Genomic DNA, 26,919 nt, shown 5'->3' on the forward strand with positions numbered 1-26,919 from the left:
CCCTCCTGTAGCCAAGTTTCAGTAATGGCTATGATGTCATAATTCCACGTGTCAATCCAGGCCCTCAGCTCATCTGCCTTTCCCACAATACTCCTTGCATTGAAATATACACACCTCAGAAGATTGTTACCATCTCACACAACCTTACTATTTATGACTTTGCATGAGCTACTAACATCATTTATTTTTACCTCCGTTCCACTATCTACTCTGGCACTCTGGTTCCCATCCCCCTGCAAATCTAGTTCAAACCCTCCCCAATAACACTAGTAAACCTCCCTGCAAGTATATTCGTCCCCTTGTAGTTCAGGTGTAACCTGTCTCTCTTGTACAGGTCCCACCTGCCACAGAAAAGTGATCTAGAAATCTGAAATCCTGCCCCCTACACCAGTTTCTCAGCCACATGTTCGGTAATTGATCAGTAAGGATGGTATGCAAGACAATTTTTTCACCGGACCTCAATTCATGTGACAATAATAAACCAATTTACAATTCCCTAAGCTATAATCCTATTAATCAGCCTCCTGCATCGAACCTTATTAAAGAATGGTCGTTGGTTCCTGTTTACTCTCTCTTGCTCTTCCATTTGCTTTCATCCATCACACAGAAAGAATTTCAGAATCTACAGAACATTGGAAGATAACAGGAGCATCCATCTTCAAAACTCTAAACACAAGATATCAGATCTTTAGCATTTGGCTGCTTCTAAGCTCTACAACCTTTAAGAAAAAAAATTAAGAAATACTTTGGAAAAGGTTTAACCAATAAAGGAAAGGCACATGGATTTGTTAATAGCAATCTATAATTGAATAACCTGATTGAACGTGTTGATGACATTATAGAGAAAGTTGAAGAATGGTAGACAGTTGATGCATAAAAAAGGCTTTTGGCATAACCCATACAAAAGGCTAGTTCGTAAACTTGCACACTAAAGAGTGACAGGCAACACAGCTAGAAAATTAACAAGGTCAGAAAACAAGAGAATCATGATAAATAATTGTTTTCACATTATAGGAAGGAAGAAACCGACTCAGAAATCAGTGTTAACAACTCATTTCCTATATTTTAATGATTTTGACATGGGTGTTCAGTGTAAAATTTGAAACTTTGGAGATGACACCAAACTTATGCATGGCAAACAGCTAAAACAATATTAAAAGGTTACAAGAGGACAAACATATATTGCCTGGCAGAACAGTAGAAAAAAAGCAAGGAGAGACAACAAAGTCTAAGTGGCACAGTTCTAAGGGATGTGCCACCACAGAGAATTCTAGGTGTATATGTGCTTTATAGGTATATTCTTGAAACTAACAAGATGTAGAGAGCACTTGGTAAAATATGTGGAATCTTTAGCTTCATAAATGGTGACAGAATACAAAAGCTGCAATCTTATAATGAACTAGAAAAAGGCCAATTGCAAAGTTTCAACCCAAAACATCAACAATTAGTATCTTCCATTACCCCCCCCCCCAACCCACCCCCACCACCACAGATACTGTTCCTCCAGCAGATTTTTTATAGCTCCAGATTCCAGAATCTGCAGTCTCCTGGGTCTCCTTTCCAAAATAATACTGGTGAGGCAACACCAAGAGCATTACATCCAATTTAGATCATAACTTCTTAGCAAAGATGTGGAGCTCCTAAGTGTGTGCAGGTGAAACTTACAGTAATACTTCCAAGCATGAGCTATAAGGCTGCATAGGAAACTAGGGCTAAGATCCTTGGAGTAATGAAGTTTGAGAGACATTTTCATAAAGAAATACATACGATATCAAGATCAGGGTAGATAAACAGATATAGCACTTCTTATTAGTGGACAGTTCAAGCACCATTGAACAAATTTGCAATGATGCGAGAAAGATACTTGGTATCTTTCTAATACTTTCTTATGTACAGTGGTTCCTATCTAGAAGCTGCTACTTGTAAGACTGTTGGAATCAGAATCAATCAGGGCTTTTAAATGGGGAAAAAAAAAACACAAGGGAAAATCATCTACAGGTCAAAGAGAAAAGAATGGGAACTGGGACTGGCTGAATTATACTACCCAAAAACCAGTACTGACATGATGGGCCAAATGGTTGCCTTTAGTATTGTGATTATATGATGCAAGAAAATCCCTTGCAATTTACGAAAGCTCCTGATTGCTGTGATGGAGTTTGGACTACCACCTGTCTGTGTCTTTGTACCTGTTAGATTTTAGTCAGAGAGGAGAATCAAAACATTCTGGCCATTGTCATTGTGGGGCTCATTGAAAATAAACAACCTGGTATCAGTCTTACACACATATACCATAGGTTCTAACTTTCAATATGTCTCTGCAGCCAATAACTAAAGGCAAAACAATTTTAAAAAGATAATGATATCCTTCACAGCTGTAGACAATGCAGCCAGGTCCACCAGATAACTGTTATTCTTATAGAAAAGTACAGACATCTGTCAGCAACTGACATGACAGTCTGTAAAATCACTGTTCCTTAAGAGATCAAGCAAAGTGAGTCTTTACTTGTAAACCCTGTAGACCTTCCTGTAACCTTGTTCCTTCTAATGTATTACTCCTATTGACACAGCATTAATCCCACCTCAACACATTATCAAAACCACGGATGATGTAATGCCAGAAATATTCAACATTCCCTCTATCGGATATATAAGTTTGAAAATAACCAGAAGTGAGGATGTTATATCAAATATTTGACATGTGGAATTGAGACAACTGCTATAAGAGTCAGTATTTAGATGGCACAATCAAATCTTAAAATAATTACCAGTAATGCAATTGAATTTTGCCTGTCTTCACTGGCCTGTTTCTTGACCACCAATTTTAAACCAAAGCAAAACTCAATGTTTAAATATCTACATGAATACATAAGTAAGCTACTCACAGGAATCGAAACATCCCTCATTTAAACCAAGAAGTAAGCACAATGTGTTTTGCCTTTTAACACAATTTGTGGGAATATATCTTTTGTCTTTTAATGCAAAGATTAGATTTGGAAAGTCCACTCAATGATTATAGGGACCATGATGCACAATAACTATACATCATTTGCATTCTGATTAAGAGCATAATCTGCCTGCTCTTTACAATTCCAGAAAATATTAATGACATTAATCTTTACTATGATGTTGGTTTCCAAGCCTCAAGTCAGAACCTTGAATACACATCACAAACATAATTTCAGATTCAGAAACAAGAGAAAATCTGCAGATGCTGGAAATCCGAGCAATGCACACAAAATGCTGGAGGAACTCAGCAGGCCAGGCAGCATTTATGAGAAAAAGTCCTGCTGAAGTACGTTGACTGTACTTTTTTACTTGATGCTGCTTGGCATGCTGAGTTCCTCCAGCAGTTGCTCTATTTTAGATTCTGAGTAGCTTTTGCACTACCCAACAAAATACACATAGGTCCAATTCCATCATCCATTCTCATAAAGAGACTCTGGGTTGTTTTAAAAATAATTCCGCATACCTTCCAATAGCGTGGGTCCCCAAAATGTAGAAGATTTCTGTGGTCTTCTGGCGGACAGTACCATCTTCATCTTTCAACAAGAGCTTCAAGTTCTCCAAGCAACCTATAGAAAGCAAAAATATCCAACATTAGCCTCCCAGCTGAACTGAAATTCATATGTTTAAATATGGAACATTAAAGCACATTTATCTAATTTTCTGACTCTTTTAAGGCAGAAGCTTCAGATGCAACACTGATCCCACTATTTCAATAACATAGAGCCATAAAACATAACATTGAATGGAGAATTAGGCTGCATTGTTTGTTTCTAAATTGAATGTGAATTAACAGGAGCCCTTTCTATTTTAGTAGCTTAGTACTTTTTACGTCTTCCAATTAGAATGAAGTCAGACACTCAGCAAAACAGTAATACACTCTCATTGTCTTGAGGCAGGGTCTGTACAACTATGGATGTTCCTTGCGCAGATAAGTACAGCAAATAGCTCTATATATCCCAAATATATATATAGATATATAATGTGATGATAGTAAATTACATTATTCTTGAATATCGTTATGAACCACAGACTACAGAGGCACAACTGCTGGTACATAACATGAAAACAAGAGGCTATCTATTCCTTCTAAAGTTTGATCATGAAGTACTTACATTTTCTTAGCCCTCTTCTGGAACTTGCATAGTTCAAAGAACATGCCACACATATCCTGACAATAATTCAACAAGAACAATAATGCCATTACATGAATTATAAAGTTAATCTATCCCATTATCTTGCAGAAGAAAGGACTTCTCAACAGTCTCCATCACAATGGCCTGAAAGGGGCTTCAATAGATATTTGTACCTCGAGCTGGGATGGCTCCCTTCAGGCCACATACACCATTCTGACAGTCCGCTTGGCCCAGGACCAGTAATTCAAAGATAAGGATACTTATTGACCATGTAGGGCCTGGTCAGATCCAAACCAAGATCCATTTCTTGACCCTGGTGTACTGTACTGTGGGAATAGTCATTACAAAAATGGTACAGTACTGACAGGCACTGCTGCATCAATGTCAAAGGAATTACCAACGATGAGGTAAATGTATCAGTTGAAGAAATTGGTTTACATGTATCAGTTGTGAAGATTATAACCACAGCCAATCGTCAATACTATTTTCAAGAAGATAACACCATCAGCAGTGTCATTCCACTGCAATTCAATTCATTTCACATGATACTGTTGTAGCCGTAGTACAGTTGTTTATATGAACCATAGAACACTACAGCACAGTGCAGGCCCTTCAGCCCTCCATGTTGTGCCGACCCATATAATCCTTAAAAAAAAAGTACTAAACCCACACTGCCCCATAACCATCCATTTTTCTTTCATCCATGTGCCAGTCCAAGAGGCTCTTAAATGCTCCTAAAGTTTTAGCCTCCACCACCATCCCTGGCAAGTCATTCCAGGCACCCACAGCCCTCTGTGTAAAAAACTTACCCCTGATGTCTCCCCTAAACTTCCCTCCCTTAACTTTGTACTTATGCCCTCTGCTGTTTGCTATTAGTGCCCTGGGAAACAGGTACTGACTATCCACCCTATCTATGCCTCTTATAATCTTGTAGACCTCTATCAAGTCCCCTCTCATTCTTCTATGCTCCAAAGAATAAAGTCCCAGCTCTGCTAACCTTGCTTCATATGACTTGTTCTCCAAACCAGGCAACATCCTGGTAAATCTCCTCTGCACCCTCTCCATAGCTTCCACATTCTTCCTATAATGAGGTGACCAGAATTGAACACAAAACTCTATGTGCGGTCTCACCAGAGATTTGTAGAGTTGCAACATGACCTCTCTACTCTTGAACTCAATCCTCCTGTTAATGAAGCCTAGCATCCCATAGGCCTTCTTAACTACCCTATCAACCTGTGCAGCGACCTTGAGGGATGTATGGATTTGAACCCCAAGGTCCCTTTGTTCATCCACACTCTTAAGTAATTGACCATTAATCCTGTACTCAGTCTTCTGGTTTGTCCTTCCAAAATGCATCACCTCACACTTGTCCGGATTGAACTCCATCTGCTATTTTTCTGCCCAACTCTGCAGCCTGTCTATATTCTCTTGTAACCTTCGACAACCTACAGCTCCATCCACAACTCCTCCAATCTTCGTGTCATCCGCAAACTTACTCACCCATCCTTCTGCCTCTACATCCAGGTCATTTATAACAATCACAAATAGCAGGGGTCCCAGAACAGATCCCTGCAGCACTCCACTAGTCACCGACCTCCAGGCAAAATACTTTCCTTCCACAACTACCCTTTGCTTTCTTCCTTTAAGCCAATTTTTTATCCAAACAGCCAAGGTTCCACTTATCCCATGCCTCATGACTTTCTGGATGAGTCTCTCATGAGGGACCTTGTCAAATGTTTTGCTAAAGTCCATGTAGACCACATCCACTGCCCTACTCTCATCAATTTCTTCTGTTACCTCTTCAAAAAACTCAATCAGGCTCGTGAGGCACGATCTTCCCTTCACAAAGCCATGTTGACTATCCATGAGTAGACTGTATTTCTCCAAATGCTCGTAGATCCTATCCTTAAGAATCCTTTCCAGTAGTTTGCATACCACCGACGTAAGACTCACCGGTCTATAGTTCCCGGGTTTCTCCCTATTACCTTTTTTAAACAAGGGAACTACATTTGCCATTCTCCACTCCTCCGGCACTTCCCCTGCAGCCAAAGAGGATTCAAAGATCATAGCTAATGCTCCTGCGATCTCTTCTCTCAATTCCCACAACAGCCTGGGGTATATCATATCCGGCCCTGGGGATTTATCAATCTTAATGTTTTTAAGAAAATCCAGCACTTCTTCTTCCTTAATCTCCACATTGTCCAGCACACAGGCCCACTCTACTTCGACCTCATCCTGATCAAGATCCTTTTCACTTGTGAATACTGAAGCAAAGTATTCATATAGGACCTCCCCAATCTCCTCCGCTTCCAGGCACATGTTGCCCTCTTTATCCTTTGGCGGTCCCACCTTCGTTCTCGTCATCCTCCTACTCTTCACATATGCATAGAATGCCTTGGGGTTCTCCTTAATCCTACATGCCAAGGCCTTCTCATGCCCCCTTCGAGCTCTCCCAAGTCCTTTCTTTAGCTCCTTCCTGGCTACCCTATATTTCTCATAAGCCCCTCCTACTCCTGCTTCTTATATCTAACATATGCTTCCTTTTTCCTCTTGATGAGTTGCCTCACATGTTTCGTCAGCCATGGTTCCCTTTTCCTACCATTTTTTCCTTGCCTCAATGGGACAAACCTATCCTGAGCCCAGCTCAAGTAGTCCCTAAACTTCTCCCACATTACTTCTGTGCATTCCCCTTTGAACATCTGTTTCCAATTTACTCTCGCTAGTTCCTGCCTCATCCATTCAAAGTTAGCCCTTCCCCAGTTAAGCACTTTACCATCTCGTCTGACTTTATCCCTTTCCATTGCTATGCTGAAGCTAAGGGAGTTGCGGTCACTCTCACCAAAAGGCTTCCCCATCAAGAGGTCTGTCACCTGGCCAGGTTCATTACCCAGAACTAGATCTAGTATAGCCTCTCCTCTCGTTGGCCGGTCCACATACTGTGTCAGGAACCTTTCTTGAACACACCTGACAAATTCAGCCCCATCTATCCCCCTTGCCCTCAGGAGATGCCAGTGCCAGTCAATATGAGGGAAGTTGAAATCACCCATAACTACTACCCTGTATTTCCTACACCATTCTAAAATCTGCCTGCTTATCTGCTCCTCGGTGTCCTGAGGGTTATTTGGGGGCCTATAGACTACTCCCAGCACAGTGATTGATCCCTTCCTATTTCTGACTTCCACCCAGACTGACTCCGTGGACACTCCTTCTTCAGTGTCCTCCCTTTCTATAGCCATACTATCCCTGACCAGCAATGCCACATCCCCCCCCAACTTTTCTACCTCCCATCCTATTCCTTTTAAAACACCTGAACCCCGGGATCTGCATCATCCAATCCTGCCCTTCCTCCAACCAAGTTTCAGCAACAGCCACAACTTTGTAGCTCCACGTACTAATCCATGCTCTAAGTTCATCCTCCTTGTTCCTAATACCCCTAGCATTGAAATTGATACATTTCAACACCTTTAACTGGCTACAATCATGTTCTGTCCCCTGCCTGTCCTTCCTCATCAACTCAGAACTCTTAGCATCATGCCCTTGTCCTTCTACCTTAATCCCTGCACTCACATTCTGATTCCCACCCCCCCGCCAAACTAGTTTAAACCCTCCCCAACAGCTCTATCAAACCTGCCTGCTAGGATATTGGTCCCCCTGGGATTCAAGTGCAACCCATCCTTTTTGTACAGGTCACACCTGCCCCAAAAGAGGTCCCAATGATCCAGAAATCTGAATCCCTGCCCCCTGCTCCAATCCCTCAGCCACGCATTTATCCTCCACCTCATTCTATTCCTATTCTCACTGTCGCATGGCACAGGTAGTAATCCCGAGATTACTACCTTTGAGGTCCTGCTTTTCAACTTCCTTCCTAACTCCCTGTAGTCTTCTTTCAGGACCTCTTCCCTTTTCCTACCTATGTCATTGGTACCAATATGTACCACGACCTCTGGCTGTTCTCCCTCCTACTGCAGGATATCTTGGACATGATCAGAAACATCCCGGACCCTGGCACCTGGGAGGCAAACTACCATCCGAGTTTCTTTCCTGCATCCACAGAATCGCCTGTCTGAACCCCTGACTATAGAGTCCCTTATCACTACTGCCTTCCTCTTCCTTTCCCTACCCTTCTGAGCCACAGGGCCAGATTCTGTGCCAGAGGCACGGCCACTGCCACTTCCCCCAGTAGACTGTCCCCTGCCCAACAGAACTCAAACAGGAGTACTTACTGTCAAGGGGTACAGCCACAGGGGTCCAACTAGCACAATTGATCAGTTTCCATCACTTTGCTAAAGGTTGGTTGCTAAAGGAGGTCATTAGCTAGATTAGATTTGGTGTAAATTTTGTGAACAGAACATACATGGACATCTTTCTACATTTTTATGTAGATACCATCAGAAGCTATGATACAGCAAACTCCAGGGGACTAGGCAATGCCCCAGCTTTGCTGTTGGATGTTTTTCTCCAGTTTTACCTCCACCTTTGGTGAACTATACCTTTAGTTGAGCAGTAGCAGTACAGTTACAATATTGGCATTCAACCAACAATGTTGAAAATCGCCTACAGACTGTATATCCTGTTCACAAATTCCATTCTAATTAATTTCCTCCCAATAACCGGCTCGCAATCTTTAGCACAGTGATGGAAACTGTTGCCAACTGGGCTAGTAGATCTGCAATATAAATATAACAGCTACAACAGAAGATCAAAGGCCAGATACCTTGCGACAAATGACTCAACCACTGACACCCAAAGACCTGTCCAGCAATTAAGGGTACAAGTCAGGACTCTGAAGGAATACTCTCCACTTGGATGAGTACAGCATCACCATCTCTTAAGAAGTCCCACCTACGCAGGACAGGCCAAAGTAGTCTGTTTGACTATCATTGAATCAAGCAACCTAAACATTCATTCTTGCCATCACCACTGCACAATGACATACCATCTATAAAATACGCTGCAGGACACACCAACAAGCACCTCCCAGAACTATGACCTTTGCCACCAAAAAGAACAAGGGCAGCCAGTACATGGGAACACATTCACCTGTAGATTCATATCACAGTCTCACACTGCCCTAACATAATTCCCTACCAAATAGTACTATGGGAAAACCTATACCAGAAGGTCAGCCGTTGTTCAAGGTGACTCACCACAACTTTCTCAGGAGTAATTAAGGAGAAACTGAAGTTTTCAATGATACCCAGATCCTAACAAATAAACTAAAACTGTATATATATTTGACAACATCTCCCTGATTTTAGCTTTATTCACATACTTTACCCACCTGTTGCTATGCCACCACCATTTAAATAATAATAAATTCTGTTAATTTTAACAGTTTGGCAGCAAATTCTTATTCATCAATTAAGCCATTCCTTGATGAAAGACATTGACATCTTTTCTTGCCATCTAGAAGCCTACATTGTCCCTTGAATTCACTTTATTATGCCTCCTACAATGTACAGTACACTAACCCTGTTTTACTGGGCTGAACTGGCACTGTAATCTGGGGAGGTGTAAGATTGGAAAATGACTAGTTCATTCAGCTTTATCATGGTAACTTGTGGGTTATACTGGGTCATATTTTGAGGTGAATATTAAGTCAAAAGAAATCATACTGTTGTTAGTCCAAGAGAAACTTATAAAAAATGTTGCAAAGAGATACTCAACATTGAATCCTTAAGTTTCACAACGGACTAGTCACATGAAACATTATGCGTCAAAACTAGTTCTGCTATAAAATGAATCAGCCAGCTGAAAAGTTAGATTTAACTTTTTAATCTAAGTTATAAAATTTTAAATGTTTAATCAAAAATGTTAATCACAAATAACAACAAAAGCACTTTTGAGCATTTTTAATTAGCTTTAAATTTTAAAATATCTAAATCAACAATACAAAGTTCTAAAAAAAAATTTAAATTAGTAAACTAAGTGAAAATACTTTAACTTTTTTCTTGCAGCTGTCTTTCCAGTAATATCAAAATAAGAAACCTCATAGGTTCTCGGATAGGCTGCAGAATGAACCCAAGTCCCCACTTATTTATTAAACAATGATACGAACAGCTCTGAAGTGCACCTGCTATCGTGTGGCAAATCATTGATGGCATCTTCTAAATTTCTGATTTGCCCACAAGGCTTGAGGGTTAATGAGAGAAAGAGGCAGTGGTCATGCTTTTATTGACCCAATTAGTAAATTCCACCTACCTATGAACTACTACAGTCCCTTGGCAGAAGTAAAATAAAAGCTAAAAGGCCATGGCAAGTTTGGGGGTGGAAATTCGTGAAAATTCCTCTACATCCTTAAGTTATCAAAATTTGCCTATAACATCACTGGTCATGAATTCTTTGGAATGTTTAACTTCTGTGTCAACTTAGCCAGAAGCAGTAATGACTTCAGCAATTCATCACATGGAGCTGGAGCTTCTGTATGGGAAAAGAACTATTTCTGTTAATCCATCTTGATTTTATTTTCCATTTTAAATTATGACCCCAATATATTCAAATCTATGCAACTGTCATGAATTGTCAACTGTAACATCATACCTCATCAACTTTGAGACTTCCATTTTATCAACTTTATGTCTATACTTTTCTAAAAATTTAGACTTTCAACTGTTTTCATTTAAACTGACAATTAACATGCTTGAAAAAGTCATATTTTCACGAGATCAAAACTGGACCACTATGTCAAGATCAACACACAGTATAGCATGCCTTCTTTTACAAGCATCACAACATCACCCCTTGCTTTCAACCTGAGAGAGTACTTAAGGATATTTTTCATCTGGCAATAAGTAGAGACCAATTCAACAAGGTAGATGAATAAACAAAACTGAAAAAGGTTTGGTAATAGTTACCTAACAGAAAGTTCCCCCAGAGCTTTCGGTTATATCCTCTTGGGCTGAAAATCTAATGGATTTGCCCTTCACAGGCTCAATTTGACATCAGGAACTTTAATTCCTTGTCATTATCATAGGAGGATCTGTTCTGGGTCTAGCATGTAGGTTCTATCACAAAGAAGGTATGACAGCACCTCTGCTTTCTTATAAGTTCGTGTAGATTTGGCATGTAACCAAAAATTCTGACAAACTTTTAAAGATGTACAGTAAAGAGTATGCTAACTGATTGTATCATGGCCTGGGATGCTAGCACCAATGCCCAGGAATGAAAAAGCCTACAGAAAGTAGTGGATACAATCCAATCCATCAGAGGCAAAGCTCCTTCCACATTTTCTTTATTTTCCTGTAATTGCCTGCAAAGAAACAAATCTCAAGGTAGTGTATAGTGACATATAAGTACTTTGATAATACATTTACTTTGACTTTGACTCATTTTGCATTCTGCGCCTTTACACTATAGTAACTCATTTGTTATCTTCAGGAGTGTTCTGCAATTTATGCATTCCCTTGCACTAAGTGACATCCTCTCCTGATCTTATCAAGTATTACTGAGAAGATCAACTTCAATGATTCTCCCGCTATTAGTCACATCTTCCCTTCCTTTACCTTTCAGCATTCCAAAGGGAGTACTGGTTGACCACCAATTTTCCAAAAATTATTTGCTCAAGATTGGAAGAGGGTAGAACCTACAACACTAAAGAGTGGCTGGCATAAGTTGTGGCCAGCCTTGATGTTTGATAATGTGCCTGAAGAGAAGTTTAATGATGATTTTACATGATTTTGTGTACCAAAGGAGAAAGTAGTTGTTCATGATTTTGCTTGAGTATGCAAAAAGTGTTACAGGACCTGCTTTCAAAGATACAGCAAGTAATCTTAATGAAGAAAATCTTACGGACTTGGTAATTATAGACAGTGTTCTAAATGCTGATAAAAACACTGCAAGTGATGAACAAAGCAGTGATGATGATGAAACGGATCAAACTGAAAGATTTACTATTGACAAGTTAATTGAGTTGTTGGGCGATTTAATCAAAGGGTTAGAGAAACATATCTTTGTGACGGAACAAGAGCTAATGAATTTTTATTTCATGCAAGAAAAAGTACGCAGGGAGAGATCAAAACACATGAAATAACTTCGCCTGGATGAAATGTTTAAAAAGATAACTGAGAATCAACATGCTTTGTAAGCACAGTAATTAATAAATTTACATTTAATTTTTGAGTAATTAATAATCTTTTTTAAGCTTCTACAGTCTATTTTTCTCATTATTATTGCATAACCTCTTCTAATCTGGCAAGGCTCAGGAACTGAGGGTGCCAGAAAATCAATGGTCAACCCATATTCCCTCCTCAACCCATTGTTTATACTTCCAGCTCCACCGCCAATCACTACCTTCCTGCGGCATCTTCCCTTCCCATCATCCATGGGCTGAACCACTCCTCTCAGCTGAAGCAATGATTCAATCTGATGCACAGCACACTGTGTTCATATTGTGATTATAAAAAAAAGAGCAGATTACTTTCAAATGGACAGGACAACCTAAACTTTCATTTCTATTTTTCTTTCACTTCTTACACTGCTCAACAAAGCCCAACATAAGTTCAAGGAAAAATATTTTACTTTCCATCATGGCAGGCTGCTACCCTTGAAACTTGTTACCAATTTCAACATCTTCAGGTAACCACCCTTTCCATTTCATGTTAGTTCAGATGTAAATGAAAATCAGTAAACTAAAGATACTGAAAACCTGAAACAATAACTGAAAATGTTGGAGTCAAGGTCTTTAGCACAAAGATAGAAAATATTGCAGGTTCTCAAAGTCTAAAAAGAACAGAAAATGTCCAAAATACTCAGCAGGTAGTTCTGCCTCTGTGAACTGCTACCAATCCGGATGAGTATTTTCAGCGTTCTCTTTAATTTCAGAATACTCTTCCTCAGGATGAATCAATAACCATATAACAATTACATCATGGAAACAGGCTATCTCGACCCTTCTAGTCCGTGCCGAACGCTTACTCTCACCTAGTCCCACCTACCTTCACTCAGCCCATAACCCTCCATTCCTTTCCTGTCCATATACCTATCCAATTTTTTTTTTAATTACAAAATCGAACCTGCCTCTACCTCTTCTACTGGAAGCTTGTTCTACACAGCTACCACTCTGAGTAAATATGCTCCCCCTCATGTTACCCCTAAACTTTTGTCCCTTAACTCTCAACTCATGTCCTCTTGTTTGAATCTCCCCTACTCTCAATGGAAAAAGCCTATCCACATCAACTCTATCTATCCCCCTCATAATTTTAAATACCTCTATCAAGTCCCCCCTCAACCTTCTACGTTCCAATGAATAAAGACCTAACTTGTTCAACCTTTCTCTGTCACTTAGGTGCTGAAACCCAGGTAACATTCTAGTAAATCTCCTCTGTACTCTCTCTAACTTGTTGACATCTTTCCTATAATTTGGTGACCAGAACTGTACACAATACTCCAAATTTGGCCTGACCAATGCCTTGTACAATTTTAGCATTACATCCAAACTCCTATACTCAATGCTCTGATTTATAAAGGCCAGCATACCAAACACCTTCTTCACCACCCTATCCACATCAGATTCCACCTTCAGGGAATTATGCACCATTATTTCTAAATCACTCTCGTCTACTGCATTCTTAAATGCCCTACCATTTACCATGTATGTCCTATTTTGATTAGTCCTACCAAAATGTAGCACCTCACACTTACCAGCATTAAACTCCATCTGCCATCTTTCAGCCCACTCTTCTAACTGGCCTAAATCTCTCTGCAAGCTTTGAAAACCTACTTCATTATCCACAATGCCACCTATCTTAGTATCATCTGCATACTTACTAATCCAATTTACCACCCCATCATCCAGATCATTAAGGGATATGACAAACAACATTGGACCCAGTACAGATCCCTGAGGCACACTACTAGTCACCGGCCTCCAACCTGACAAACAGTTATCCACCACTACTCTCTGGCATCTCCCATCCAGCCACTGTTGAATCCATTTCACTACTTCAATATTAATACCTGACGATTGAACCTTCCTAACTAACCTTCCGTGTGGAACCTTGTCAAAGACCTTACTGAAGTCCATATAGACAACATCCACTGCTTTAACCTCATCAACTTTCCTAGTAACCTCTTCAAAAAATTCAGTAAGATTTGTCAAACATGACCTTCCACGCACAAATCCATATTGAGTGCTCCTAATCAAACCCTGTCTATCCAGATAATTATATATACCATCTCTAAGAATACTTTCCATTAATTTACCCACCACTGACGTCAAACTTACTGGCCGATAATTGCTAGGTTTACTCTTAGAACCCTTTTTAAACAATGGAACCTGTTACGTACTCGTGACACGTGACAGTAGTACCCTTGTCACGTGACTGGGGTTGAAGTTATACTGGACTTGAGGTAATGGTCGTGATGGTGGAGTGACGTCATTTTCCCGCCAGTAGAGGTCATGTGACAGGTTTTTTTTACAGGTTATAAAAGGAAGACCCACCCTGTGGGGTGGGGCAGTTCGTGGCTGGATTTGCCAAGTTGACTTCATGCCACTGCGTGATTTAAGTGATGATGCAGTTTAGTTGGAAAATGAAGTTTTATCTAATGCCTAAAGTTTAAAAGGTCATTGCCAGCAGTTTCTTACAATACTGCTAGTGGAGAGTGAATATCGGAGTTCGGAAGTTAAAGATCGAGGAGAATCGATTTTCGACGGTGGAATGGTTTCGACCTCGTGTGATCCTCATTCGGAAGGATTTCGTTGACTGTTCTCGTGTTAATCTCTGCGGGAAGCAGGAGATTGAGAATAGTGTGGAAAAGAGGTCAGTGCCTTTAAACCGTTACGTTTCATAAAAATTCTACGTGGGAAGAGGTCGACGCCGGAGATCGAAGGAAAACGACGTGGAAGAGAATTTAAATTGCCTTAAAAAGTCTCTCCTTTTTAAATGGACTGTGAGCTTTTGAACTTTTGGCATACCGCTTTAAAGAACTGTTTTTTTTTTCAATACCGCTTTAAGAACTGTTAGAGCTGCATCGCTTTAAGAACTGTGAAGTTGCCGCACAGCAGCTGTTTTCCGGTTATGTTAGAGTTTGTTTACTTTTGGGGGGTTTGTTTTCAGTGTTTAATAAACGTGCTATTTGTTATAAAAACCCTTGCCTAACTCATATATATTTATTGTTGCCTGAATACGTAACATAAATATGGGGGCTGCGTCCGGATTGGATCATTTGAGTTTAAATGCTTGTTAACTTTTTAATCGGTGTTTTGGAAACGGGGAATACTCGATTCTTTTGTTTGATTGGCTTGTGAGTGGTATTCGGCAACGATGAATATTGATGAGTTTCTGGATTCGCCCGACGCGGATTTGTTAGCGAAGGCGAAAAAAACTGAAGTATCTGAGATTGCTAATAGATTGCAACTTAAAGGTATTTTGAAGACTACATCAAAGGCTGTAATACAGAGAAAAATCGCATCACACTTTGTGGCTTCGGGTGGTTTTGATGAATCGATTTTAGAATTGTTTCCAATAAGTAATATGGAGATACAGTTGCAAATTGAACAAATGAAGTTGGATCAAAGTAAAGCAGAATTGGAGCGTTATAAATTGGAAGCTGAACAGAAAAAGAGAGAGTTTGAATATGCAATGGCGGAATTAAGGTCTGAGAATCAGTCTTCTGGTTCTAAAAAACCGTTTGTTGCTAGTCAAGAAATTAAATTGGTCCCTCCATTTAGTGAAACAGAAGTCGAAAGATATTTTCAACATTTTGAAACTATTGCTCGGATGTCAGACTGGCCGAAAGATAAATGGTCAGTGTTGTTACAGAGTGTAATTAAAGGTAAAGCACAACAAGTTTACACAGCTTTAACTGCTGTGCAAGCATTAGATTATGATATTGTGAAAACGAATATTCTCAAAGCGTACGAATTAGTCCCAGAAGCACATAGGGAAAGATTCAGAAGTTTGAAAAAGTCTGTGGAAAAGACTTATGTGGAATTTGCCTATGATAAAGCTGTGTGTTTTGAGAGATGGGTTTCTTCTAAAAATGTAAATGAGGACTATGATACATTGAGAGAGCTGATTTTAATGGAGGAATTTAAAAGAAGCATTCCTGTTGAAGTAAGGACCTACTTAAATGAGAGGGATACTGATAAATTGCAGGACTGTGCTAGATTAGCTGATGAGTATGTTTTAATCCATAAGAATAAATTTCCTCAGGGTAGAATTTTTAAGAGGAAAAATATTATGGAGACTCAAGGTAATTCAGAAATTAAATCAGAGGTTAATGAGAAAGGTAAGGCGGAAGGAAAACCTGTGAAGGAAAGACAGTTCGGTCTTATTTGTAACTACTGTAAGAAATTTGGCCATGTAATAGCTAACTGTTTCAAATTGAAAAAGAAAGAGAAGGAAGTAGTTCCAGATGCTTGTGTGCAACATACTGAAGCACCTGTAAAGTTACAGGGTTTGATAAACACAAAGCCTCATTTGTTAGAGTCTGACCAAGTTAGAAAGGGATATGATCATTTTATAACTGAAGGGTTTGTATCCTTGAAAAAAGGATCTACTCCTGTGCCAATAAAAATCCTTAGGGATACTGGAGCTTCTCAATCACTGATGTTAGATAGTGTGTTGAAGTTTAATGAAGAGAGTGATACTGGTGAGGTAAATTACATAAGAGGTGTTGGGAGTGATTTTATGCCTGTACATTTACATAAAGTAAATTTAAAGTCAGGATTAGTTACAGGATTTGTTGAAGTAGGATTACAGCATAGCTTACCTGTGAAGGGTATTTCTTTATTGTTAGGTAATGACTTGGCAGGTGGACAAGTTTTTCCTGAAGTGCATTTGACAATGGAGTCAGAGGAACCAGAGATGAATTCTAACACAGATTCTTCCTGTGTTGTGACTAGAGCTATGGCTAAAAAGATTGATGTGCAGAATGAGGTTGTTACTCATGACTGTTCAACTCAGGATTCGAGTTTTGAGGATGTGTCAGAGACTTTCTTACCTTCGTTGTTTGAACAAGATTCTGGGAGTAAGTCTGACTATGAAGATTTATCTCCGTCTCGGAAGGAGATGATAGCAGAGCAGAATAGAGATCCTGAGATTATAAAATTAAGGGAACAAGCTTTACTAGATAGTGAAATTGAGAAGGTGTCAGTAGGATATTACTTGGAAAAAGGAGTGTTGATGAGGAAGTGGAGGTCGCCTACAATTCCTGCAAGTGAGGAATGGAATGTTGTTTACCAGGTAGTTGTTCCTAAAGTTTATCGAAATGAGATTTTGACTTTAGCTCATAGTGTGCCTTTAGGTGGACATCAAGGGGTAAGGAAAACTGTGGACAAGATTTTAAAACATTTCTACTGGCCTGGTCTAAGAAAAGATGTGGCGATGTTTTGTAAAACGTGCCATACTTGTCAAATTGTGGGTAAACCAAATCAGGTTACACCAGTAGCTCCATTACAACCTATTCCAGCATTTGGTGAACCGTTTTCTAAAGTTATTGTAGATTGTGTTGGTCCATTACCAACATCAGTATTTGTTGACTATCATGTGTACTTCGTCTAGGTTTCCAGAGGCAGTACCACTTAGGAATATAAAAGCTAAAACTGTGACAAAGGCTCTTATAAAATTCTTTACTTATTTTGGATTGCCTAAGGAAATACAAACTGATCAAGGCAGTAATTTTATGTCTGGATTGTTTCAACAGATAGTTTATAAATTGGGAGCTAAGCAAATCACTTCATCTGCATACCATCCAGAATCGCAAGGTGCCTTGGAGAGGTTTCATTCTACTCTCAAGAATATGATTAGGACATATTGTGTGGAAAATGAAAGTGACTGGGATGAGAGTATAAACTTACTTTTATTTGCAGTAAGGGAATCGGTACAGGAATCTTTAGGTTTTAGTCCATTTGAACTTGTGTTTGGGCATAGAGTTAGAGGACCTTTAGCTTTATTGAAGGAACAGTGGATTAGTAAGGAAGTACACACTAATTTGTTGGACTATGTTTTGAAATTTAAGGACAGGTTACATAAAGCTTGTAGCTTAGCCAAGGAAAATTTAAAGTTGGCTCAGGAGAAAATGAAAACTTGGTATGATAAAGAAGCTAGGATGAGGATGTTTAAGCCTGGAGATAAGGTGTTGGTTCTTTTCCCAGTGCAGACAAATCCTTTACAAGCTAGATTTCATGGTCCTTATGAAATTGTGTCTAGAATCAATGATGTGGATTACGTAATAAAAACTCCAGATCGTAGAAGGTCAACACAACTTTGCCACATAAATATGATAAAACCATATTTTGAGAAACAATCTGATACTGTGACTGTTGTGGTTAGTGAGAATGAGTTTGATGTAACTAGGAACATGATAGATGATTCATCTGACATTCATTCTAAATCCAACATTGTTTCTGTTAGGTTACCTAATTCGACCATTCTGGAAAATATGGATGAGAAATTAGCACATTTACAGCTAGAGCAGAAACAACAGATGAAGGAATTAATTTTTAAATATAAGGATTTGTTTCCAGATGTTCCGAGAAGGACTACTATAGCTTCACATGATGTAGATGTTGGAGATGCCAAACCTATTAAACAACATCCATATAGGATGAACATGGAAAAATGTGAACTTGTTGAGAAAGAAATTGAATGCATGTTAGAGAATGATATTATTAGATATTCTAACTCGAATTGGAGTTCGCCATGTGTTATGGTGCCAAAACCAGATGGTAGTATTAGGTTTTGTACGGACTATAGGAAGGTGAATGCTATAACGAAAACAGATGCATATCCAATTCCTAGAGTAGATGATTGTGTAGATAAAGTTGGAAAAGCAAAGTTCCTTACAAAGATTGATTTATTGAAAGGGTATTGGTGTGTTCCATTAACGGACAGAGGTAAAGAGATTTCTGCATTTGTAACTCCATCTGGGTTATATGAATATAATGTTCTTCCATTTGGGATGAAGAATGCCCCAGGTACTTTCCAGAGGATGATTAACTCTGTGATTCAGGGATTGAAAGATACTGATGCTTATATTGATGATTTAGTGACAGGAAATGATACTTGGGAAGCACATATTATTGCGGTGGAGAAATTGTTTGAAAGGCTTTCAAAAGCTAACTTAACTATTAATTTAGCTAAGAGTGAATTTGGACATGCCACTGTGACTTACCTTGGTTATGTTGTGGGTCAAGGTAAGGTAGCTCCTGTTCAGGCAAAAGTTCAGGCAATTTTAGAGATTCCCACTCCAACAGGGAAAAAAACTCTTAGAAGATTTTTGGGAATGGTAGGATATTATCAAAAATTTTGTAAGAATTTTGCTAATGTTGCCCTTCCATTAACTAACCTTCTGCAGAAGAATGTAAAGTTTGTGTGGACAGTGCCTTGTCAAGAAGCATTTGAAAAATTGAAAACAATGATATGTCAACAACCTGTGCTTAAGGCACCTGACTTTGAAAAACCTTTTTCATTAGCTGTAGATGCTAGTGATGAGGCTGCGGGAGCAGTATTGATGCAAAGGAATGAGGGTGATGAGGTTGATCATCCAGTAGCTTACTTTTCTAAGAAATTTAATAAGCATCAAAGAAATTATTCAACAATAGAGAAAGAATTGTTATCTCTTGTTTTAGCTTTAGAATATTTTGAGGTATATGTTGGTACAACTCAAAAACAACTTATTGTTTACACTGATCATAATCTGTTAGTTTTTCTGAGTAAGATGAAAAACAAAAACAGAAGATTATTAAATTGGAGTTTGATGTTACAAGAGTACAATATTGTGATAACTCACGTTAAAGGTAAAGATAATGTGGTTGCTGATTGTCTATCTCGGTGTTGAACGTACAATGTAATTTTTTTTGGAGTGGTTAGTTTTTTCTGATTGTAACACTCCTACTGTATTGTATATTGTGTATGTTATATAATTTATACATTTGTTTTTCTTGTAAGTAATTGTTAAAATTTTTGTTCTTGTCAGACCAAAAATGTTTTTTTTGGAGGGAGGTGTTACGTACTCGTGACACGTGACAGTGGTACCCTTGTCACATGACTGGGGTTGAAGTTATACTGGACTTGAGGTAATGGTCTTGTGATGGTGGAGTGACGTCATTTTCCCGCCAGTAGAGGTCATGTGACAGGTTTTTTTTACAGGTTATAAAAGGAAGACCTACCCTGTGGGGTGGGGCAGTTCGTGGCTGGATTTGCCAAGTTGACTTCATGCCACTGCGTGATTTAAGTGATGATGCAGTTTAGTTGGAAAATGAAGTTTTATCTAATGCCTAAAGTTTAAAAGGTCATTGCCAGCAGTTTCTTACAATACTGCTAGTGGAGAGTGAATATCGGAGTTCGGAAGTTAAAGATCGAGGAGAATTGATTTTCGACGGTGGAATGGTTTCGACCTCGTGTGATCCTCATTCGGAAGGATTTCGTTGACTGTTCTCGTGTTAATCTCTGCGGGAAGCAGGAGATTGAGAATAGTGTGGAAAAGAGGTCAGTGCCTTTAAACCGTTACGTTTCATAAAAATTCTACGTGGGAAGAGTTCGACGCCGGAGATCGAAGGACAACGACGTGGAAGAGAATTTAAATCGCCTTAAAAAGTCTCTCCTTTTTAAATGGACTGTGAGCTTTTGAACTTTTGGCATACCGCTTTAAAGAACTGTTTTTTTTTTCAATACCGCTTTAAGAACTGTTAGAGCTGCATCGCTTTAAGAACTGTGAAGTTGCCGCACAGCAGCTGTTTTCCGGTTATGTTAGAGTTTGTTTACTTTTGGGGGGTTTGTTTTCAGTGTTTAATAAACGTGTTATTTGTTATAAAAACCCTTGCCTAACTCATATATATTTATTGTTGCCTGAATACGTAACAAACCACATGAGCAATACGCCAATCCTCTGGCACCATCCCTGTTTCTAATGACATTTGAAATATTTCTGTCAGAGCCCCTGCTATTTCTACACTAACTTCCCTCAAGGTCCGAGGGAATATCCTGTCAGGGCCCGGAGACTTATCCACTTTTATATTCCTTAAAAGCGCCAGTACTTCCCTCATCATCATAGTTTCCGTAACTTCCCTACTTGTTTTCCTTACCTTATACAATTCAATATCCTTCTCCTTAGTGAATACCGATGAAAAGAAATTGTTCAAAATCTCCCCCATCTCTTTTGGCTCCACACATAGCTGTCCACTCTGATTCTCTAAGGGACCAATTTTATCCCTCACTATCCTTTTGCTATTAATATAACTGTAGAAATCCTTTGGATTTGTTTTCACCTTACTTGCCAAAGCAACCTCATATCTTCTTTTAGCTTTTCTAATTTCATTCTTAAGATTCTTTTTACATTCTTTGTATTCCTCAAGCACCTCATTTACTCCATGCTGCCTATATTTATTGTAGGTATCTATCTTTTTCCGAACCAAGTTTCCAATATCCCTTGAAAACCATGGCTCTCTCAAACTTTTAACCTTTCCTTTCAACCTAACAGGAACATAAAGATTCTGTACCCTCAAAATTTCACCTTTAAATGACCTCCATTTCTCTATTACATCCTTCCCATAATCCAAATTGTCCCAATTCTAAATCCTTTCGCATCTCCTCAAAGTTAAGTCTTTCTCCAATCAAAAATCTCAAACCTGTGTCCAGTCCTGTCCTTCTCCATAATTATATTGAAACTAATGGCATTGTGATCACTGGACCCGAAGTGCTCCCCAACACATACCTCTCTCACCTGACCTACCTCATTCCCTAACAGGAGATCCAACACTGCCCCTTCTCTAGTTGGTACCTCTATGTATTGCTGCAAAAAAACTATCCTGCACACATTTTACAAACTCCAAACCATCCAGCCCTTTTACAGAATGGGCTTCCCAGTCTATGTGTAGAAAATTAAAATCTCCTACAATCACAACCTTGTGCTTACTACAAATATCTGCTATCTCCTTACAAATTTGCTCCTCCAATTCTCGTTCCCCATTAGGTGGTCTATATTACACCCCTGTAAGTGTTACTACACCTTTCCCATTCCTCAATTCCATCCAAAAAGTCTCCCTAGATGAGCCCTCTAATCTATCCTGCCAAAGCACCACTGTAATATTTTCTCGGACAAGCAATGCAATACCTCCCCCTCTTGCCCCTCTGATTCTATCACACCTGAAGCAACGAAATCCAGGAATATTTAGTTGCCAATCACACCCCTCCTGCAACCATGTTTCACTAATAGCTACAACATCATATTTCCAGGTATCAATCCATGCTCTAAGCTCATCCACCTTTCTTACAATGCTCCTAGCATTAAAATAGATGCATTTAAGAAACTCTCCACCTCTTCCTCTCTGTTTAATCCCTAACGGTGCAAACAACTTTATTATCTTTTTCTTCCTTCTCCCCTACATCTTCAGTCTGAGCGCTCCCCTTCTCTATCACCTGCCTATCCTCCCTCACACACTGTCTACTAGATTTCTCTATTTGTGAACTAACTTCCGCTCCCCTAGTCTCTTCAGATTCCCACCCCCCAACCATTCTAGTTTAAAGTCTCCCCAGTAGCCTTAGCACCTGCATCACCTGGATTCACTTGGTCTTGCACATTGGTGAGGCTGCTTTTGGAATGTATTGTTTATTTTTGGTCACACTGCTACTGGAAAGTTGCCATTAAACTGGAAAGAGTGCAGAGGATGTTACTGCAACTTGGGGGAGTGAGTCATGGAGAGAGGTTGAGCAGGTTTTGACTTTATTCACTGGAGTGTAAGAGAATGAGGGGTAATCTTTTAAAGGTGTATAAAATCATGAGGGGCATAGAAAGGAAATGCATACAATCTTTTTCCCAGGGTTGGGGAAGTAAGAACCAGAGGACATAGGTTTAATTGAAACTTTTTCACTCAAGTGGGTGGTCAATAAATGGAATAAACCGCTGGAGGAAGTGGTTGAGTTATGTTAACAGCACTTAAAAGAAATTCAAACAGGCACATAGATCAGAAAGGACAGAGGACAAACATGAGCAAATTGGACTAACTTAAATGGGAATCTTGGTCAGCATGGAGCAGTTGGGCCAAAAGGTCTATTTCCATGCTAGGATTCTTCTCTTATAGTCAGTGCCTTTGCTCTCTCTGACTGAAACTTACTTTTCTCGCTTTTCCCATTCTAATGACAGTCATTGGAATGTTTATTTCATTTTCCTCTCCATAGATGCTGTCTGATGAGCTGAGCAATTCCAGCATTTCTAGCTCTATTTCAGATTTCCAGCAGTTTTTATTTTAATCTATTCATTCCTTACAATGAAGTGCACTGAAACTAGAACTACAATCATATTCCACCTGGTTAGCTTCAATGGTATGAAAGAAACATTAAATTTTTCAAATTCAGGTAACTCTTGCATGCTGTACTCCCCTCTTTCTCTCATTCCAATTCACCTACAGCCTTCCCATTTTTGTTCCCCTTCCCAACACATACCCCCATTCTTGGCAACACCTATTTTTGCTCCCCTTTCTTCTAATTTCATCCACCAAAACATTTCACCCATCATATACCCATCTGGTTTTATCTGCCCATCACCCCTCTCTAATGGTTCCCATTATTAACTTGCTTATTTATCAACACGAACAACAAGCTGGAGGCACTCAGCAGGTCGGGCAGCATCCATGGAAATAAGCAGTCAACATTTCATGCTGAGACCCTTCATCAGGACTGAAGAGGGAGAGGGCAGGGTCCCTATAAAGGAGGTGGGGGGAGGCTGGGAAGGAGAAGGCTAGTGGGTGTCAGGTTAAAAAACAACCAGAGGAAAGATCAAGGGGTGGGGGAGGGGAAGCAGGGAGGGGATAGGCAAGAAAGGTGAAGAAGGAATGTAAGGTAAAAGCACTATGTGTAGTAGAAGGCAGAATCATAAGAGAGGTGACAGGAAGCTAGAGGAGGAGGCAGAGTGAAACTGGGATGGGTGAAGGTAGAGGGAGGGAATTACCAGAAGTTGGAGAATTCAATGTTCATGCCAAGGGGCTGGAGACTACCCAGACAGTACATAAGGTGTTGCTCCTCCAACCTGAGTTTGGCCTCATCATAGCAGTAGAGGAGGCCATGTATTGACATATTCAAATGAGAATGTGAAGCAGAGTTGAAGTGGGTGGCAACCGGGAGATCCTGTCTGTTTTGCCGGACGGAGCCAAGGTGCTCGACGAAGCTGTCCCCCAATCTGTGTCGGATCTCACCAATGTAGAGGAGACAGCACCGGGAGTAGCGGATGCAATAGATGACCCCAACAGACTCACAAGTGAAGTGTTGCCTCACCTGGAAGGACTGTTTGGGGCTCTGAATGGTGGTAAGAGAGGAGATGTAAGGACAGGTGTAGCACTTACACTTGCAGCAATAAGTACCAGGTGCGAGATCTTTCATCGACTTTCACCCAGCCCTCAAATTCACTTGGTCCATCTCAGACACTTCTCTCCCCTTTCTCGATCTCTCGGTCTCCATCTCTGGAGACAGACTGTCCACTGACATCTTCTATAAACCCACTGACTCTCATAACTACCTCGACTATACCTCTTCCTACCCTGCCAAATGCAAAAATGCTATTCCCTATTCCCAGTTCCTCCATCTCCACCACATCTGATCCCAGGATGAGGCTTTCTGTTCCAGGACATCTCAGATGTCCTCTTTATTTAAGCATCCTGGTTTCCCTTCTGCTGTCATTAATGATGCCCTCACCCGCATCTCCTCCATTTCCTGCACTTCGGCCCTCACCCCATCCTCCCGTCACCACAACAGGGACTGTGTTCCCCTGGTCCTCACCTACCACCCCACCAGCCTCTGGATCCGCAACTTCCGCCACCTTCAACAGGACCCCACCGCTAAACTCTACCACCCTCTCAACCCCTCTCCACTTTTTGCAGGGATCATTCCCTCCGCGACTGCTTGGTCCACATGTCTATCCCCACAGATCTTCCACCTGGTACTTTTCCCTGCAAGCGTAAGTGCTACACCTCCTCTCTTACCACCATTCAGGGCTCCAAACAGTCCTTCCAGGTGAGGTAACACTTCACTTGTGAGTCTGTTGGGGTCATCTATTGCATCCGGTGCTCCCAGTGCGGCCTCCTCTACATCGGCGAGACCCGATGCAGATTGGGGGACAGCTTCATCGAGCACCTCTGCTCTGTCCACCACAACAGACAGGATCTCCCAGTTGCCACCCACTTCACATTCCCATTCGGATATGTCCATACATGGCCTCCTCTACTGCCATGATGAGGCCAAACTCAGGCTGGAGGAGCAACACCTCATACACCTGTAATGTACTGTGTGAGTATTCATAGGTCAGAGTGCCTATGATGTCAGAATGGGGGTTTGAGAAAGTGGAAGTCTGGTGAATAAACATGGTTGTTCAATATACTGCGGTGTCCGAGTCACATCAATACTACATGGTGTCAGAAGTAATTGCGAGGGAAAAAAAGGAATAAAAGATGTCACAGTTACAGCCACCGTCAAGTTTAAACCTACAAGGTAATCTTGCTGAGAACTGGAAAGTGTGGATCCAGCAGTTTGAGCTGTTTTGCACCACTAGCGGCATGGCTGAAAAGACGGAGAAAGTGCAATGTGCTACGTTTCTGCATGTGGCAGGGGCAGAGGCAATAAAGGTTTGCAACACGTTTGTCTTTCAAGATGATGAGCAAGATAAAATTGAAGTGTTGAAGAAAAAGTTTCAAGATTACTGCGAACTGAGAAAACACCTACCGTACATCCGACATTTATTTTTCACGAGGGCTCAAGGATGGACAGAGACCATAGACGCCTATGTAACAGATTTGAAGAACAAGGCAAAAACCTGAGAGTTCGGACAACTGCATGATTCTTTAATACGCAACAGGATTGTATGAGGCATACGAGATGATCATGCGAGAGGCAGGCTATTGAGAGAGGCGGAGCTTACATTAGAAAAGGTGATTGATGTTTGCCGTGCCAGCGAGATCACATCAAGTCAGGTTAAAATGCTTAATGAAGAGAATGAAGTGCACAAAACACTGTGAAAACTGACAAGAGTAGGACAAAGCCAGCTCCACAGGATGGTCAAAAGGAAGTTAACTGCAACATGTGGCTATAAACATAGATACAGAAAATGTTCAGCCTTTGGTAAGACATGCAAATTATGCAGGAAAAAAATCACTTTGCAAAGACGTGCAAATTGCAGGAGCAAGCAAGAAAAATGCATGCTGTGGAACAGAGTGAGGGCAACAGTGACATGTTCATTGGAACAATTGAAGTGGAACAGGCGGTATGCATCAAGAATATTGACAATGCAGAGATGGAGGACGAAGATGATTGGACTCACGATCTGATGATAAACAAGAGGAATGTGACATTTAAGCTTGACACTGGGGCAAAGTGCAATGTAATGTCAGCAGAAACATTCAACTCACTGGACATCAGAGGAAGACTGAGAAAATCCACCTGCAAGCTTGTTGCATATTTCGGTCACAAGACAGTGCCATTAGGAAAGAAAACACTCAACTGTGTGTACAAAGGACAAAAACAGAAGATAGAGTTTGAGATAGTACAGCAACATGTTCCAGCAATACTGGGCAAAACAACATGCACAAAGCTAGGCCTGCTGAAGTGAATCTATGGTGTTGAGAAAGAAAATGACATTCTCAAAGACTTTGCTGACTTGTTTTCTGGATTAGGATGTTTACCAGGGAAACACCATATCCAGATTGATCCAACTATTGCACCAGTTGTACATGCCCCGAGAAAGATTCCAGTAGCTCTCAGGGATCTAGTAGTGGAGGAGCTACACAGAATGAAACAGATGGGAGTCATAACAAGACAAATAGAACTGACTGACTGGGTGAATAGTATGGTGACAG

General features: G+C 40.3%; 1 protein-coding gene across 1 annotated transcript in view; it reads right to left on the minus strand.

The window, feature by feature from the left end:
- rsph14 (radial spoke head 14 homolog) overlaps window positions 1–26,919 on the minus strand; it is a 760,969-nt gene that overhangs the window by 729,732 nt on the left and 4,318 nt on the right. Inside the window, exon 2 of the mRNA XM_073055680.1 lies at window positions 3,470–3,572. Within this exon, the coding sequence (XP_072911781.1) occupies window positions 3,470–3,572 (103 nt within the window). The remainder of the gene's footprint in view (window positions 1–3,469; window positions 3,573–26,919) is intronic.

This window comes from Hemitrygon akajei, chromosome 9 (assembly GCF_048418815.1).
Source record: "Hemitrygon akajei chromosome 9, sHemAka1.3, whole genome shotgun sequence".
NCBI classification, from domain to species: Eukaryota; Metazoa; Chordata; class Chondrichthyes; order Myliobatiformes; family Dasyatidae; genus Hemitrygon; species Hemitrygon akajei.